Source organism: Podarcis bocagei (genome assembly GCF_964188305.1).
Source record: "Podarcis bocagei genome assembly, chromosome: 1".
Taxonomy (NCBI): Eukaryota; Metazoa; Chordata; class Lepidosauria; order Squamata; family Lacertidae; genus Podarcis; species Podarcis bocagei.
Window position 1 is genome coordinate 136,899,406 of NC_138125.1, and position 18,203 is coordinate 136,917,608.

Sequence of the window (18,203 nt, forward strand, 5' to 3'; positions counted from 1 at the left end):
GAGAAAGCTGGAAACAGGCTGCCTAGGCTCCTTCTCAACCTCAGACCTGCTATAAGACCAGGCGGAGCGTCTTCTCTGACCACAGAATTTCATTCTGTTTATGCCACCTAAGCAAATGCTTAAATTATGTATCTGCTGTATGTTCCGCCTCCCAATCCATCACACACTTTTGGACTAAGTACCTTGACTTCTGTACGACCTTAAAGAGATATAAAGTCTTAAAGAAGTCAATATAATTTGTAAGCCACGCTTTCACTGGGGTTTCAGGAGAACATCTGTGGTGCCTCCAGAGGAATCACATCAAAAACACTTTTCTAAAGCATTTCACAGTGTCCAGATCAAGGAAGTAATAGTCCCACTCTATTCTGCCTTGGTCAGGCCACACCTGGAGTCCTGTGTCCAATTCTGGGCCCCACAATTTAAGGAGGATGTTGACAAGCTGGAGCGAGTGCAGAGGAGGCCAACCAAGATGATCAAGGGTCTGGAAACTAAGCCTTACAAGGAGCACTTGAAGGAGCTGGGTATGTTTAGCCTGGAAAAGAGAAGAGTGAGAGGAGATATGATAGCCATCTTCAAATACCTAAAGGGCAGTCACATGGAAGATAAAGCAAGCTTGTTTCTCCTGCTCTGGAGGACTCAAACCAATGGCTTCAAGTTACAAGAAAGGAGATTCCGATTAAACAGCAGGAAAAAACTTTCTGACAGCAAGAGCTGTTGGACAGTGAACGGTCTCCCTCAGGTGGATTCTTCTTCTTTGGAGGTTTCTAAGCAGAAGTTGGAAGGCCATCTGTCATGGATGCTTGAGCTGAGATTCCTGCATTGCAGGGGGCTGGACTAGATGACCCTTGGGTCCCTTCCAAATCTACAATTTTATGGTTCTATGAGAGAGAGAGAAACAGACAGACGGAGGAAGGAAAAAAGGCCCTTTTGAACTACCTCCCGGAGGCTCAGAACCAGCTCATCTTCTTCCGCAGTGAGTCGCGTAGCATAGCAGTAGGCCATGGGCAGGTAAACTTGACGGCAGTGACACCAAAGAGTGGAAGGATGGGCTGGCATCCAGCGAGGAAACAGCCTATCAGAAATCAAAAGGGAAGCCTGCGGTAAAGGATGGGCAGAACTCTAGAAATGGCAGCCAGTAGCTGGTAGCCATGTATCTGTGGCCCTAAGGAGATTCCCACGGAGCATCCATCCCACAGCAAGCTACCCAGAACGCAGCAGGGCTCCAGAGCAGACTCAGGACTAAACTGGCTGAGTGCTGAGCCCATGGCCCACCTGAATGGGACCAGAAGGAGCTCGCACGCCGCCCTGGTTGGCTTAGCCCCAAGGAGGTGCGACAAGCTTTCACTTCTGATTTCCATCAAACACAGCTTGCTCTGCTGCCTGGACCTGACAAACTCTAATAAATTTTAATTATTGAAACAGGCTAACTGCAAGCCAAAATTCATCAAGCTGGTTTGTTTAAACAAACCATACTTAACACTAACCAGAATTTAGGGTTCAGACAACATGATAAACTGGGGCTTGGGAAGCCGGTTTTTGGCTGAGGTCTGTGCTCACACATGGGCAACCTTTCAGAGACTGCATGTCCATAATGAGCATGAGCAGGCATAAAAGTAGGCGTGGCAAGAGACAAAGGTGGGTGGAGCAATGGCTGTGAGTCTTGCCTTTGTACCGTAGCCTGCGTAAAGCTAAGGTTTCCTACCCAAAAAGGTTTCTTCCTGTGGCCAGTCTCTGGGGCCTCCTGAAACTTAGGTCTTTTTTAGCTCTTCAAATTGATATTCCCACTTACCAGGGAGTAAGCCACATTATTATGTATTAATTTTTTTACTGCCATATACCTGCAGGTCTCATTGAATTCAACAGCACTTTCTTCAGAGAAGACATGGTTAGGCTTGCACTGTAATACTCTAAAACTGCACGTACCACATCTCAGGGAAAAGTGTATTCATTCCTTCCCAGCTGTAGACATTCAAAACAGCCAGCCAAAATTTACCCCAGGAAGCGACTCCTGTAGCACCACCTGAAGAGCCAAATATACAAGAACTCATACAGATATTTATAAAGCCAGAGATCGCTGCAGTAAAATGGACTCTTCTGTAAGAAACAAATGCTTACTGTTTGACTTTTTTGTCTGCAAAAGGGATAGTATAAACAAAACACTCCCACTGGAGCCAAAGTCTGACCCCTGATTATTTCCTCATCCCTCCTCCTCTCAGCCTTCTCCAAAGAGTCCTCCTTACTGTGCCGCCAATCATGCTGCATCGGTGGTGAGATAAGACCCAAACAGGGGACTCTGGCCTCCTGTGCACAACAGCATGGAGCTCTATCACAGCATCCTCATGCCTAGTGCTTTAAGCAGATGCACTCAAGGCAGCCAATATATGACCGTGTATTGCATATTAAATTCAAAAGAGACTCCTGAAAGGAGACAGTCCATGGATGTGATAGGATGTTAGAAGAACTAGACGCTCACTCTAGGAATAAGGAGAGTTCCCTTTCCACAGGATAACAAGACTGAAAAACAAAGCCACCTTCATGTGAGGTGGCCTCCTGGTTAGTCACCTTTACTGTGGAGGTTGTTCCGAGCCCGCAACAGATCTGGGTCATCAGGACTGACCCCAAGGATTCGCATGGCTGTGTAGTTGAGAGCAGTACAAAATACCTTGGATACGTCCTCAACATGCCTGCCAGACAAAAACATCAGAACTGTTAGGAATACGTGCCTTGGACCCAGCTACTCAGTCTGCCCTGATTGACTTCAGATAGATCAAGATTACTGCAATCTGGCTAAGGCAATTTGAGCAACAGAAAGAGCTTGATCCTCTTCCATGCAGAGAACAACCATCAAAAACAAATGGGAACATTATGTCATCTATTTTAAATGTAGACTATACAAATTTCATGTGGTGTTTCAATTCCCAGCAGGTCTGGTTCTGCTGGACAGGGTTTTGTTTACACACTAGACCAGTTTGGATGTAATACATAATCCATAGTTAAATTTTACAACAATGAGCCTTGCCTCTTCCACTGTTTCCATGCTCTTCATGCAAACTGGCTAATCTAAGGGCCAAATGCACAAGGGGGTTTTTCCCACTACTGCTGCACATGGGCTCTGCACATGACGCACCAGCTAATCTGTAACTCTCCCACAACTTCTGTCTCTTTTTTTCAGGGCCCTTTTCTGATGAGCATTTTTGTTACTCAATTATCTATGTGCTAATGTTTTAGGCATGTTGTATAAATCATCACTCTCACTGGGGACAGCCAACTTTATCACCCAACATTTACTTTAACCTTTGGCTGTGGGGGAGTCATTTTCTCCATTTTCCTTTCCAGTTTCCAGTTTCTAGCACTGAGCAGTGGAGAAGGCAAACTACTTTTTAGTCTCCACAACCTGGAACATAACATATTGTTCAACAAGGGCTGGGGAACTGGATCCAGCGGCTGGGTCAGACCCCTCCTATCCCGAACCCCTCATGGACCAAGCTTGGCAGGTGGGCAGTTTCTAAAGCACCAAATTTTATAGTTTACTCACAGGCCCCATCCTCCATCTGGGAGCTGAACTGAACGCAAGTACCTCACCATTTCCTTCTTGGTCTCTTCTGGCAGTGGGATCTTGGCAACGTAGCATGTGATTAAGAGCCCTGTTTTAGGGAGAGCAGTGTGTTACACCATCAGTCTTCAGAAGCACCAAAGATGCTGATTCTCTTAGTCATCAAAAAAGAACATTAATGTTTAGGAGGAGAGATAGACAGGATCACGTATGCTACAATCAAAGGTGCTGAGAGCAACGTCTTGACATAGGCAGAAAGGGGCAGCCACCAGCCTCACACCCAGGCGGATACACCTGCGTGAGATCCAAGATTGTAGGGATGGGTGCGCACAGTGGGGAAGGACCTGGCTTGCACACAGAAGCTCCCTCATTCAGTCCCTGGCATCTCCAGGCAGAGCTGAGGTAAGCACCTCCCTGACATCCCAGAGAGTGGCTGCCAGTCAACGTAGACAATACCTCACAAAATCCTGATCATGAATTTACACAGCTCTGTCGTGAAACAAGCAAGGTTCTTTGCCTCCTTAAATGTTCCAGCAACATGATTCCATAAGATGAGGCACATGTTATTTTAACCTCCCTTTACTTAAAAATTAACTTTCTTATCTAAGTTGGTTGCTGACAGATGCAACTAGGTGACCCTTGGGTCCCTTCCAATTCTATGACACTATGATTCCTTCTCCTGCACACATGCAGCACTTCTCCAGCTGACACTTCTCTCAACTGTGTCAACTCCACGGGTACCTTCCAGCAGGAGAAGCAAGGCCCAGCCACTACCTCTCCCTCACAGGGATGTTGGGGGATTCGGTCGCACCCAAAGCGTTCGCTTTCGGATTTGTTACACGTCACCCCTTGCTGGAACACTGCTTGTCTGGTTGGAGAAAAAGTCTGCTGTCATGGTAACTCTACCTGGCATCAGAAAGAGAGGCCCTCCGTAGTCCCCAGCCCAGTGGCCATCTTCTGCTTGCAGGCCTGAGTAAAACTTCATCCCATTCACTGCTGCTTCCTGTGCTGTACAGGCCTTTGGCAAGTCCGGGAAAAATTTGCTCTGCCAATTACAGTGAAGAAGAAAAGAGGAAAGAGACGCAGGTGAATTCTATAGCGGAAGCTTAGGTTCACAACAGACAGGGAAATAGAATGAATGAATGAATGTCTCCAGCGAGCACCTTGTAGGGCAGGACACCAATTCCACAAGTTGTGGGGCACTCAGTTCCTCTCTTCTTCCTAGGAGAAGGGAGAGGGCAAGGGAGGAACAACAAGGCAAGGAAAAGCAGGAGACTGGGCTGGCAAAACAGGCAAACAGAAAGGGAATCAAAGACTCTGGCATCTATCAGGAAGGACCACAGGGCCTCCTCTCAGTATGTTCCCAGGCTTCCTTAGGGTGGCATACCCCTCCACACACCGGGAATCTGAGGGCTGAATACCTGCCTCTGGAGCCAAATTTTATTAGGACTAACCAGTTTTCAGGAGGGTATCACAAGAGAGGCTGAAAGAACAGCCAGAAGGTGTGGGCAAGGGAGAAAGGGGCCATAAATGAAGCATAGGGGCTGCCGCCAGATCAATTCAGCTTTTTTGCGACGTATTTTTTCCAACAAGAATAAACAAGCTAGTAAAGAACCTCCCAATACATGAAGACTAAAAGCAACAAGCCAGTCCTGCTTACTTTCTCTGGAGCAGAGATATGGGCAATTCTCACATCCCAGTTGGCACTGGAAAAACACAGACTTCTAGGACCACTTTGTAACTTTTGGGAAATTAAACTGCAGCCTCAGATGAGTTGGGATTCCCTGGAATCTCATCAGGAATTCCTCAACAAGAAACTCATAACCTCTCCTGCAAGGCACCCTCTTCTGCCACTCCTGCTCTTTCCCTTCAACACGCTGATGCCAGGAAGCACCGCCAAAGCTTTAGGACCCATTTTCTGGGCACATGGGGCACTAGGGAAGCCCCACATGAACATTGCCTGTACCCTAGGATATGCCTTCAAACACTCAAACTCAGGACGAAAGGGAGAAACCTGCCAAGAGGAAGGCACGTTTAGCAAACCCTCGCTGTGATCAACTCCCTCCTGGAAACCTATGTCGCCACTGTGGAAGGATGTGGGGATCCAGAATTGGCCTCCACAGTCACTTACGGGCTCACTGTTAAGACCGTGCTCATGGAAGACACTCTTACTCGGCTGTGAGCGATCGCCAAAGAATAAGCACTACAGGATTTCTTCAAGTCAATGTGCATTCAGACAAAATGAAGTTTGAAAATCAAACTTCCAACGGAACTATCCCCAGAGAACCAAGTGGTCCTACCACAGAACCTGGTAGCAAGCGAGGGGTCGCCTCAGCCTCCTACCTACCGTGCTGAGCCCTAGCGAGTGAGCTTCCAGCGCCGTTTGCTCCCGACCACCATCCTCGCCATCCGCCAGGAATCGCCACTGCTGCCGCCCTTCTTCGTTGCTCAAGCGCCAGCGGGTCAAGTCCGTGGCCGGCTCTGTCTTATAGGGACCGCCTCTTCTTCTCCGCAGACATCTAGCAGGGGAGATACAGGGAACAGGTGAATTCCAGAGGAGAGCCGAACCTTAGGAATAGTTCAGATTAAAAATAACGGAGCACTAGGATGTTTTTTTGGTTCAGAAAAAAAAGTGTCCCCAGAGGACTTCCATCTTCAAACTACAGTGCAGTGGTACCTCAGGTTAAGAACCTGATTCGTTCCGGAGGTCCGTTCTTAACCTGAAACTGTTCTTAACCTGAGGTACCACTTTAGCTAACGGGGCCTCCCGCTGCTGCCGCACGATTTCTGTTCTCATCCTGAGGTAAAGTTCTTAACCCGAGGTACTATTTCTGGGTTAGCGGAGTCTGTAACCTGAAGCGTCTGTAACCCGAGGTACCACTGTAAAGGGTTGCAGGTCAGCATCAGGACTGGGCTCAGGCAAATTTGAGGCAGCGTAAGAACTTTTCTGAGCTTGCAGGGAGTTAAAGGTTCTCCTGTGGGAAGGGTTTCAAGCCTGCTCCTTTTTGTCGCTCCCTTTTCTCAACTGAGCTCAAGTGATGCTACTTTTGCAACCCCGGGGCGGCCGCGAGCGCAGCGCCAGAAGCGACGCTGGTGCGGAAAAGCAGCACAGCGCGCCCCGAAAAATAAAGCACAATTGCCCCCCCCCCCAGCCTTGAAGCCCTCCCGGGGCAGCCTCGGCTCCTCCGCGCCATACTCACGCCCCCTCCATCTTGCCACTACGCCGCCCGAGCCCGCACTCCGGCGCCGCATCTTTCGCCGGGGAGCTGGAGCCGGGGAGCCTCGCCCCGCGGCATGCCGGGAAGGGAAGTCCAGGCGGGCGGCGGCGGCTGCGGCGCTTCGGCGGAGGGAACTACAAGTCCCGAAGCGCGCGGCGCAACATCCGATCTGGACTGACATGAGCCCATGCCGGGCCCAGCCAATCGGGAGGCCTCGACGGCAGGCGGAGGGCGGGGGAGCCCTGCTCGCGCGGGTGGGCGGGGCCAGGAGAGGCGAGGCAAAGCGGTGGCGGCAGCTGGAGAAAAGGCAGGCGGAGAACTGGGAGCAGCTGCACCGCTTGCATTGGGCATTGCATTGGGCAAAGCCGGCGCGCCCCGAGTTGCATCTGTTCTGTTGCGCCTACCAGCGACCAAAGTCATTTCCCCATATGATTGAGGCGGCGAGTTCTTTTTAAACAGTGCGTTCAATACAGCAGCACGATGTTTCTACACATTTGTCTCCTTTCCTTTCTTCATTGCTCTCCAGTTCCAGATTGCTTGATGCTGTTATGCCCACTCGATTCAAATGGGATGTCTTCCAGTGCTTTGCCATTGTTAATCTAGCAGTGAGTAACAGGGGGTGAGAGTCCTTGAATGCTCTCAAGTCTTTCAAAGCCCTCCTGAAAACTACTTTCCCCTGGAAGCTTTTGGAACCCTCCCTCTTAGTCTCAGTCAGTGGCGTAGCGTGGGGGGTGCCAGGGGTGCCGACCGCACCGGGCGCAACATCTGGGGGGGCGCGAGTCCAGAGGGAAGGGACAAGTTCCTTCCTCCGCCGGGCTCCCCGCCGCCACCGCCAGCCTTGCGCCCTAGCGCGCGCGCGCCCCGCCGTCACTGTGGCTGCGCTCCGCTCACTGCTCGCAGGAGGAGCAGCCGCTGCAGCAGCGCCGACGCCGCCACCGACGCCTGGCCGGGCACGGGCAGCCTCTGCACCCTGCCGCCGCCGCCATCCCCTCGGCCCAGCCACAGGCGGCGGCTGCTTCTGCCTCCATCCTCCTCCGGGCAAGCAGCGTTGTTTGCGCGGCAGCGCCAGCGCCAACTCGCAGGTTAGGGGTTGGGGGGGCGCAAATTACTTGCCTTGCCCCGGGTTAGGGGGCGCAAATTACTTGCGTTGCCCCGGGTGCTGACAACTCACGCTACGCCGCTGGTCTCAGTACCATGTTTCACTGAGCCAAAGTCCCTGTATTTGAAAGAATCACATATAATTTCTGTTTACCTCTGCCTCAATCTCCTCCACTTCCTTTGTGATTTTCCTTCTGTCTACATATTTTTTAATTGCAAGCCTCTTGTGGGCCTGCCAAACAGGCATCCTGGAAAAGCACCATGTCCATAGATGACACTAAGCAATAATTTTAAGCAACACTTCAAAAGTGTCAGAATAGTTTTTATTTCTTAGACAATAGCTACAGTAGACCCTAAACCTAAATATAATATCTGAAATATTGGAAAAAAAGCATCAGGGCCTTGGAGGTTAGCCTAATACAGTATAAATGTACGTATGAAAATCACACATACTTAACTAGAAAGGACGCTGTAAAATAGCACAACTTAAAACAGAAAGCAACACAAAATTTAAAATAAATATGCAGAATATGAAGTTACTGATTCTTGGGAAAGGAAGCTCTTGCCAACTTTACAAGCTCTGCATATCAGATTTTTTTCCCCCAGGTAGTTGCTTTCCTCTTGATAAAGATACAGACTTAAGAAATTATTTCCTAATATGAAAATCTAAGCAAAATGCAGGACAGGCCATTTCTAAAACACATACACAAACCAGATTGTCCATGGTAATTTAACAAAAGCAGTCTAGTGTTCTCAAGGTGAGGCAAAATTTTCCAGTATTTTTTTACACACGCTTTCCACCTTACAATTTACTTGTTTCCCTTCCTTAATGAAAATGGCAGCGTAAGCAGCCCAAAAATGCATGAAAGAGCTTCAGCAGCCTGCGTTGGCACTGCAAACAGGTGGATTTGAAACCATCCTGGGTGAGAATTCTTATCACAGCACTCTGGTGCCTAAATGCCATGTGAAAGCAAGCTGCCCTTGGACTACATGATGTAAAATGGAAACAACACGGCATCCAATCATCTTTGGTCATTCTGTTTTAGAGCACACACTGGTTTCATCCTATTTAGATAATCATGTAAATCTGCAACATGAGCTGCAACCTCTGGGCGAGAGCTTCTGCTGAAATTGATCTCTATATACAGGTATCTGCCCTTTGCAACACCAAGTACTTCTTTCAGTTTTTATCAAGAGAGATCTCTGGCTCCTCCTAATTTGCCTCTGCTGAAGACAAGAAATCTGTAATAGCACGGATAACACACCTCTGTACGCATGTACCAAAACATAAGTCCCTAAAGCATCTTATTGTGTAAGCCTCCAATCTGAGCCTCCTTTGTGACAAGGCAGTAATCTTACTAAGGCAACTCCACATATGGAAATTCCGCCATGGATGTCAATTCCACACAGGGATGCACAGCAGTCAATTCATTTTGTCCATGCAGAGCAAATAACACAGATAAAGGGTTGTCATACTTTCTCAGAGCAGCAGCCAAGTCGATGAAGTGACCAGGCGAGTCAATAGTGTCTCTCCTACACATGGTGGAGAGCATGAGCAACAGTGACCTGATCTTCCCATCCAATCACACATTTGCCCTGTCTCCAATACCAGCAACCATTCATGTGGGAGCACAGTGTTTGAATGGGGCCTTATGCATATGCAACGAGAAACACATCAGACCAGTTCCCAAACAAATATTTGAGATTTGATTATGGAATCAGAGGCAATCTCCTCTTTCTCTCCTCACCATGCATAGAATCAACTCTTGTCTATGTGGGCTCCAGCAGCTGGCTTCATCAACAGAATGGAGGAGTTCAATGAGGCTTACACCACGTTTAAGGAGGCTTACTCCAAGGAAGTGGGTACAGGAAAAGAGCAAAATTAAAATTAAAATGTAAAACCTAAGGATCAATTCATCTTCACGGAACTGTAACATTATTGTGCAAACATATACAAGTACTGTATGATAGGGAAAGAACTATTCATCCACAAAAGGGAAAGAACTATTCATCCACAAAAGCCTCCATTGTTTTCTATGCAGAAATTGTAGGCTAATCATGTGTGTTCATCATCCATTATGAGCTCTCTGGCCTCACACGTTCGGGTCAACTCTGATCAAGCATCTATCATGTCCAGCAATGTTGACAGGTGGAGCTCACAAGTCATTTCTTCTTCTTTGTTAGCCCTGATTAGTTGTTTCAAATAGGCAAATCTTTGTGACACAGGGGTATCTGTGTCTCTCAATTCTGTCCAACTTGCAGCCTGAAGAGCAAAAGAGAAAATTGTTAATACAGTATAAAATGTTTTTTTGAGAAAGCCAACAGTTTAGCAGCACACCCAACCTGCCCCCTAACCAGAAGCACTTAATCTAACAGCCCAGAATAACCACATTTATTCACACACATGTTGCTGTAGGACACGGCAAATTGTTGGGGACACTAAAAGGCTATAGAAAACAATTATAAATTTAAACCCTGCTTAGATGTTCCTTCAGTACAGCGGTGCCTACTTTTTGGGGGAGGGGGTGTTGCAATTCAAGTTCAAGGGAGGCATCAGGGTCATTCAAGGGCCCCCTCCAAGAAGTGGTTCTGCCTCTAGTTCTCCTGGGCTGGGAAATAGTGTCCAAGAGGCAGGAAGAATTGTAGGTTTGATCCCATCTCAAAGTCGAGGCTGGTTGCCCTCTTACCCCTCTCCAGAAGTGGCACAACCGTGTGGTACCCGTGGCTTACACTCTCTACAGTGGGGATGGGAAGCTTGTGGCTCTTCACTGTTGCTGGACTCCCAGCAGCCCCAGTCAGCATAACCAATGGATGGCAGCTCCACTCCAGCAACAACTGGAGGGCCACAGATTCCCCACTCTGATCTACAATGACCATCCCATTCATGCAAAGACTTCCCCTTGTAAAATGAAACTACCCTCCCCTCTCTTTTCCTCCCCCCCCCCATCAGAGCAGATTTTATCGGTGGCACATGGGGAAAAGAGAGGAAGGAAAAGCTCTCCTGCGCAATGCATGGGGCAACTTCACTGGATGCAACCCAAGTTAGTGGAACCTAAATCTCACTAGAATCAATGGGATAAACTGGTCATGACAAAAGTTCCATTGATTCCAAAGTGACTGGAGTTCAACTATGTTTAGATCCAACCACAAAACATGTGGGCTTTCCAGGAAAACTGATTATAGTAATCAAGTTTTATAGCTTAAGTGTACAAGTCAGAGAAAATTAAATCACCATAGAAGCTGAAAGCGCCATCACCACAAAGCCCAGAAACAGGCATATTTGACACCCATACATACCAGCCCCTCCTCTCCAACCACCCCCACCCACAAAATTATAAAATCTATCAGTTACAGATACTTCATGTAAATATAGCAACCCTATATGATTTATTCCACTCTTATTTTTCTAGAGTTTACCTCTGGGCTTCTCAGCACTGGTGTTTTGGCTTGGGGATGGATAATCTGAGGCACAGCCACCAGAGTTTCAGGAAGATACAGAGGAAGAGAGGGAAAATCCTGGAATGACTCAGAGTCTTTCACTAACAACTGCTGCAACTGCTCCTCAAACCTAGGCCAACAAAGGCAAAGGACAAAAAGAATGGGTAAATGATTGTGCTCTATCCATTGAAGGAGCTGCACTGGCTGCTTATATGCTATTGAGACAAGTTCAAGGTGTTTGAACAGACGCAGAAAGCCACTAACCGCTCAGAATTTAGATACATGAGAAGACTGATGGGGAACGCTCTCCTGCCACCACAAGAGGGGAGAAGGTATTATCGGCAGAGGCATTCCAACTGTGGAATTCCCTCGCCCCTCAAAATGGCTGGCACTCACCCTTATTAGGTTTTGGCAGCAGCTTCTAGTCAGGACTTTGGGCGACTTTGACCGCCTGCTATACATATTCATTGCCTATTGTTCTGCGTCTTTGTCAGAGCTGGTTCCACTGTGATTCAGCACAGAAACTCATAGAGATAAGCAGTAAGGTTGATTCTTTGTTCAGAGAGACAAAACCCAGCAGGAACTCCATGGGCAGAACTAACCCAATGAAGCAGCTGCCAGAACTGAGGATCTGAGCCTTCCCCTTCCTCCTAAGGCTCCTCCCCAGCCGGCCGCCTTCCCAACAGTCGCAAGTTCCTTCGAGGAGGGGCTCCCTTTTATTCTGCTACATGTAACACCCTCCTCGTTCTTGGGGATGGAGGAGAGCGGAAACAGTTGAATTGGCAGGGGGGCTGGGAATGTTCCAGCTGCAGCCTTGTCTTCCTCCTCAGCTGCCTCACTCTACTTAAACCTCTTGCTTGCTGAGCCTCCAACCCATCTGTCCCCACCTTCTTCCTGTGGCTTATCTTCTGTATCCCACCAACTTCTCCTGGTTCAGAGCCTTGGAGCCACTCGGATGCTTCCTTAGGGGTTCCCCAGCTGTAGCCTCCCACCACTCCTCCTTGTCTAGCCAGACTCTGACTATTTATTTGCTGGTTTTAAATGTTTCCTGTTTTAAAAATCTGATATAACGTATTGTGGTACAGTCATTACTTTTAGGAACAAAGAGTTGGTAGGAAAGTTCAAATAAACAAACATTTTCTTCTTTGTGTAACGGTACGTTTTAAATTTTCAGGGGAACCAAATACTTGTATTTTCCAGTTAAGTTTCCTATCTGTACTCTCCAGAGGTACATGACGCTTGCAATGCTGGTTCCAATAAGATCCCGGAGGCAGCTCACCCTTCAACTCACAGGACAGCAGTGCTTTTTTCAGCTGGAGCACACCAGAACGCAGTTCTGGCACCTCTCAAGTGGCCCCATTACCCCAAAACAGGTCAATGCTCACCCCAACCTGCTTCTGACCCTTACATACTTCTGAGAAGCCCTAAACCAACATTTCAAGTCAAAATGGAAGCTGGCCATTTTTTTAGATTTAAGACTCCATCTAGCTCCTAGCCATGACTGGTCAAGCTATGGGGCCAATTTGCATTTCCTTTTCTTCAATCTATCTCCCGTGTAGTGGCAGCGGCCTTTAAGCTTTCCAGCTAGCCTTCTACAGTTGCACATGTGCACATTTGCCCAAGGGCCCTTCCGAGCTGCCCTAGGCACCCTCCTGAGTCTAAGAGAACAAGGGAGGCAGGGAGCATTTGTTTGACCTGCACTGGAACAAACCAACTACGGAGACAGCTTGCCATAGTTTTTAGCATCTTTGTAGGAAGTGAACATGGCTGTTGACAAACCAGTATCTGTTCAGGGCTGCCCTGAGTCACCTGACGACTTACTTAACAACTTCATGGTGAGTTCCAGCACCTATTTTTCTTGAAAAAATAAAGCACTGCAGGACAGGATACCTAAACTTATGTCTCAGCGCCAAAATGAAACACTCCCAAGAATGAAAAACACCCAATTATGATATTGCCTGTATTCACAAGCTGTGCTACGTACCGTGTACATCTAACTGGCTTAAAAAACCTCAAGCCACAGACCATGGTGTCCTCTCAGAGTGGCTGTGTGTTGGGAGTGGGGGAAGAGGCTGAATGACAGTAGTTTTCTCAAAGCTTTGGGGCCACTTACAGAGATTAAGAATTGTGAACTATTACTCAGCACCATCATGTTAACTTGTGGGGTCCCACAACTTACAAAAAGGAGAAAAACGTTTACCTCCTGCTCTCTGTTTTCTCCTGTTGCAACTTGGCAGACAGGTACTCAGGGAGATGATCCGCTTCTGAAATGGCCTGTGTTAGATCTCCTCCACTGGAAATACTTAGTTCTTTGTTGTTCACAGTTTGCTGGCTGGCACAATGTTCCATCGGAGACAATGAATGAGAATATAGCTTAGCAAAAGACTGAGTTTTTATTTTGGACCTAGGCAATGAAAAATATCAAGCAAAGGATATTATTTGCTTTTACCAGAATTATGAAATATCAGCAAGTAAAACAGCACCTCTACTGGAACTAGACCAAAGTTTCCATCTAGCCCAGCATGCTATTTGCACAAGTGATCAAAACAGTGTTAACAAGTTCCATTTAGCTGTATCTTAGATGAATACATGAATCATATATCCAATAGCACATCTTGTGTAAAGTGGGTCACAGGTGGCACTGTGGTCTAAATTACTGAGCCTCTTGGGCTTGCTGATTGGAAGGTCAGAAGTTTGAATCCGCACTACGGGGGTGAGCTCTCTTTGCTCTATCCCAGCTTCTGCCAACCTAGCAGTTCAAAAGCACACCAGTGCAAGTAGATAAATAGGTACTGCTGCAGCTGGAAGGTAAACGATGTTTCCGTGCACTCTGGCTTCTGTCACGGTGTCCCGCTGCAGCAGAAGCAGTTTAGTCATGCCGGCCACATGACCCAGAAAGCTGTCTGCAGACAAACACCGGCTCCCTCGGCCCGAAGCGAGATGAACACCGCATCACATAGTCGCCTTTGACTAGACTTAACCGTTCTGGGGTCCTTTACCTTTTACTTCTGTAAAGAAGTACTTTCCTGAATCTACTGTCAACCAGTTTCCCTAGATGGCCAAGATCTAGTATAATAACAGCAGACAAAAACCTGTTTTTCCTCATTGTACATAGTTATATAAAACACTATCCTCTCTGCCACTTAGTTGTCTGTAAAACTAAAAAGATCTAAATATTTTAGCTTTCATTGCAGCGAAGATAGTCCAATTCTTCATTTGTTTAGGTTAGGGTGAGAGTCCTCTTTGGCTCTGGAGGAGAGATCTTTATCTGCCCCATCCTTGTTGGCCAACTCATAACATCCTTATGCCAGCATGATTGACAGGTGAGTTGCCCTGCAAAATCCCTCACATGGGGTTCCCAAGCACCTGAATGACTGTTTCCTATTAGCTGCTTGGGAACTGCAGCACAAAGGGAGTTTTCAGCCCTACTCTACATTTTGGGAAGCACTGAGCATAGGGCTGGCAAAGCATTTTTTCTCCTTCCCACCAGCTGATGGGGGAGCAGGGGAGAGAGAAAGAAGCCCTCATTTTGCAGGCATCTACTGCACAGAGAAGTTCTCCTTCATGTAGCAGATGCTGGCAAAATGCTGCAGGAGCAAAATACCTTCCCACCTCCCATCAACTGATGAATGGTAGAAGCAAACCTTGCTCACTATAAGCTCCCAATTGTTCCTTTGAAGCCCCATCTCTGCCTTCCCCACACCTGATGTCTTGTCTCTACATCAAATGCAACTTGAGTGGCTGTGGGTTTGGGGAAAACAGTCTTGCAGGTCAACTCGGGATCCTGGCAGGCCAAGTTTAGCCCATGGGCTGCAGCTTCCCCATACCTTCCTAATTCCACAATGTCTTTTTCAGATTCTAGCCAGAGCTGCAAAACCACAATGTGCTTCTAAAGACTCTTTCATTTTCCTGTCTGCTCAATATTGAGGTTCTTGTCTGCACAGGCAGTTTGCACCATATCCACTTTTCCTATTTGTCTATCCCATCCTCTGATGGCTTCAGTGCTGCTTTCAAGTATGCTGTCAGATCATTCTTAGAGGGATAGAATGGCAGAGTTGGAGGGTGACAGAGTCCAGCCCCCTGCAGGAAAGCATCCATGAGATGGCTGTCCAACCTCTGCTTAAAAACTTAGCTTCCCTTAGAAGGTGGTGGACTCGCCTTCCTTGGAGGTCTTTAAGCAGAGGTTTGATGGCCACCTGTCATGGGTGCTTTAGCTGAGATTCCTGCATTGCAGGGGGTTGGGCTAGATGACGCTCAGGGTCCATTCCAACTCTACAATTCTGTGATTCTTTGTTAATTTTGCCTACTTAGCTTCTCTTGCAATCTGACAGCTCTGAGGTTACCACCATGCCTCTTGGCTCAAAATATGATTGCAGACCAGGGAGAAGAGTTGGTGAAAGAAGACTGGAAGAAATTTAAAGACTATTTACAGAAATATTGTAAAATTAATGAATGTTAGAAGGATGTTGGATAGAAACTAAGGGGTTTCCAGCTGTAATGCTTTAGGAGATACAAAAAAAAAGGTTTATAAATGGGTAAAAGCTGGGAGGTATGAGGAGGTCTGGGGAAATAAGCATAAGGAAGGTATGGTATGGAAAATTATTTGTTTTTTAACTGTTTTTATTTTGTATTTTGTTTCTTTTTATTTTTTATTTTTTTCATTGTTATATTTTAAAAAAAAAATTAATAAATATCTTTGGGGGGGAAACAAAATATGATTGCATATGCGACTGGGGGGGCTTTTCGATCTCAGCTGCATAATCTTTTAGGATCCATTTTCAAATCAAAGTTTCAGTGTGTTTAAAAGGGGAATAGACATGTTTAAAAGGTTGAAGCTTTCAAATGAAGGTGTCATCCCACACCAAGGGCGTCTCTCTCACACAACCTTTCAATTATTGCTTGAAAGACAAACAATAATTATTCAATGCATTATTCAGCACAGCCACATTCAGATGCAACACTGGTCACAAAACATTACTAAACAAACTGGACTGTATGTGGGTGCCTATGGCTTGAACACTCCCTGCTCTGCTCATCTATTCCTCTGAGGCAACAAACACAGATGGATTAGCTTAGTACAAACTATGATTAAGCACTCAATGTTTGTTACAGTTTGTTCAGGCTGTAATCTCACCTGAGATCCTATCTAATAAATCAGATGTTGCCAACCTGGTGCTTGCAGGCACCAGGGAGGTGGCTGGTTGGGCTTCCAGCGCTGCCCTGGGAAAATGCTCAGACTGTGAGCTTTCATTTTTGGAAAAAAAGTAAGTCTCTAGCCCTCCTAGAAAGTTATGGGGCAAAATGTAGTTACTAAGGTAACTTCTTAGTGATTTATGTGACATGAGAGTGCTGTGGCTACTTCTGGTCTTTTCCTGACACTGAGGAATGCATCCTGTTGTTATTAGACAACAACAGCATCAGCATCTCCAAAATGGGGGCCAGCAGGATGTAGCTGACTTCCCATGGTAAGCATAAGATTGCCAGGGGTGGGGTTCTCTCTCATTTTGTGCTATGCCGTGCTCCTCCATGGCAGCCATCTTGTCCCTGGCACCTCCAGAACACTCTCAAAATTTGAAATGTGCCCACAACTCCAAAAGGGTTGGCAACTCCTGCAATAAACAAACACAGCTTTATGGCCAGTGTTATATCCAAATACAGCTATTCTCACAACCTTCCCAAGATCTAATCAAATGGATCAATCTGATGATATAAAGGTACTGCAGATACTTTCCAATCGCCTTCTGAAAATTTCTCTGCACCTCAGAACCTCAGTTTCTTGCAGCACTAAGTTTCAAACACATTCCTGTTGATTTACAGAAATGAAATATCCTAAGATCTGCAGAGGAAGCCTGCAGGGGAAGATAGTGGTAACAAAAAGCAGTAACTTTAAATAATTGCCACAAGTACTGATTTCCTAAACTGGGCTTCAGTCCAGCACTCTTGGTGCCAATTAGTTAGTTAAGGGGGTAGAATAACAGAGGTAGGCTGTGAGAGGCGAAGGTGTCAAAAAGGAAAGGGAAGAGGGCAGGGCTGCTAAAAGTCAAAGAAAAGTTAGACAATCTCACCATCCTTCACTTTGCTGGACTTCTTTCTGAGTTTTTAATCTGGCTTCTTCCCATAAAACAGGACGAGTGAATTTTCTCAATTGCTCCTCAGAAAAATATACATATGTCTGTCCATCTTTGCTCACTGCTTCTGTTAGACGCAAGACACACAGAACCCCAACATAAAATCAAAAGTAACATAGATTTTCCAGATTCAACAGAAGTTATCGTGAAATGAGGAACTCTGCCTCAGTCGCTCTAGAATGCAAACACTAAATGTTTGTTTGAACAAAACTGCTATCTTTTCCTTCTGCCCATGCGTTCAGTATAAGTACACTCATTCAGTAATTAAATTACTGGTACCAAGGCATAATCTAAAAGATTTGGAAGGGGAAATGACAGAAGGCCACTTGTTGCCACACATTGCAGCTGTAAGTACTCAAATGCAGCTTAGATGATCTATAGTCCCTTCTGCACAATGACACTTCGTTGGGTGTAAAGGCTGTACTTGCTTACAGAGAGACCCTCAAGCTAGCAGCAACAGGCCACATAACAAAGACCAGCCGTTGTGGCAATCCCAGATGTTAATTCTGACCACATATTGACTCTGGCAGCACTATGTCTCCGTTCACCTGCTCATCTTCCAATGTGATACATGGTATCATCTACCAACAACACATTTTACCCAGGGCAAACAGTCCAGTCTCTATGCAAAAGGGTAAATGGACATAAAACTGAGCCCCATATGCACTATGTATTCAAAGCACCATCATACCATTTTAAACAGTCATGGTTTTCACCAAAGAATCCTGGGAACTGTAGTATATTGGAGGTGCTGAGAGTTGTTAGTAG

General features: G+C 46.6%; 2 protein-coding genes and 1 long non-coding RNA gene across 4 annotated transcripts in view; all 3 read right to left on the reverse strand.

Annotated features, from left to right (window-relative positions):
- Positions 1-6,880, reverse strand: part of LOC308570720 (lanosterol synthase-like) — a 28,176-nt gene extending 21,296 nt beyond the window's left edge. Inside the window, exons 1-7 of the mRNA XM_081165632.1 lie at positions 6,754-6,880; positions 5,901-6,072; positions 4,460-4,598; positions 3,536-3,644; positions 2,563-2,684; positions 1,924-2,020; positions 937-1,072 (exon numbers count right to left, since the gene is read on the reverse strand). Coding sequence (XP_081021758.1) covers positions 937-1,072; positions 1,924-2,020; positions 2,563-2,684; positions 3,536-3,644; positions 4,460-4,598; positions 5,901-6,072; positions 6,754-6,764 — 786 coding nt within the window. The 5' untranslated portion in view covers positions 6,765-6,880. The remainder of the gene's footprint in view (positions 1-936; positions 1,073-1,923; positions 2,021-2,562; positions 2,685-3,535; positions 3,645-4,459; positions 4,599-5,900; positions 6,073-6,753) is intronic.
- A 1,591-nt stretch (positions 6,881-8,471) lies between these two features.
- Positions 8,472-9,287, reverse strand: LOC308581818. Its single transcript, XR_014005307.1, has 2 exons — positions 8,964-9,287; positions 8,472-8,923 (listed from the first exon to the last, which is right to left on the reverse strand). It is a non-coding gene; the product is annotated as an uncharacterized lncRNA (long non-coding RNA).
- An 8-nt stretch (positions 9,288-9,295) lies between these two features.
- Positions 9,296-18,203, reverse strand: part of MCM3AP (minichromosome maintenance complex component 3 associated protein) — a 48,736-nt gene continuing 39,828 nt past the window's right edge. For both annotated transcript variants that reach the window (XM_081192779.1, XM_081192780.1), the window contains 4 exons: positions 17,373-17,502; positions 13,508-13,711; positions 11,287-11,437; positions 9,296-10,132 (listed from right to left, as the gene is read on the reverse strand). In XM_081192779.1, coding sequence (XP_081048905.1) covers positions 9,986-10,132; positions 11,287-11,437; positions 13,508-13,711; positions 17,373-17,502 — 632 coding nt within the window. In that variant the 3' untranslated portion in view covers positions 9,296-9,985. The remainder of the gene's footprint in view (positions 10,133-11,286; positions 11,438-13,507; positions 13,712-17,372; positions 17,503-18,203) is intronic.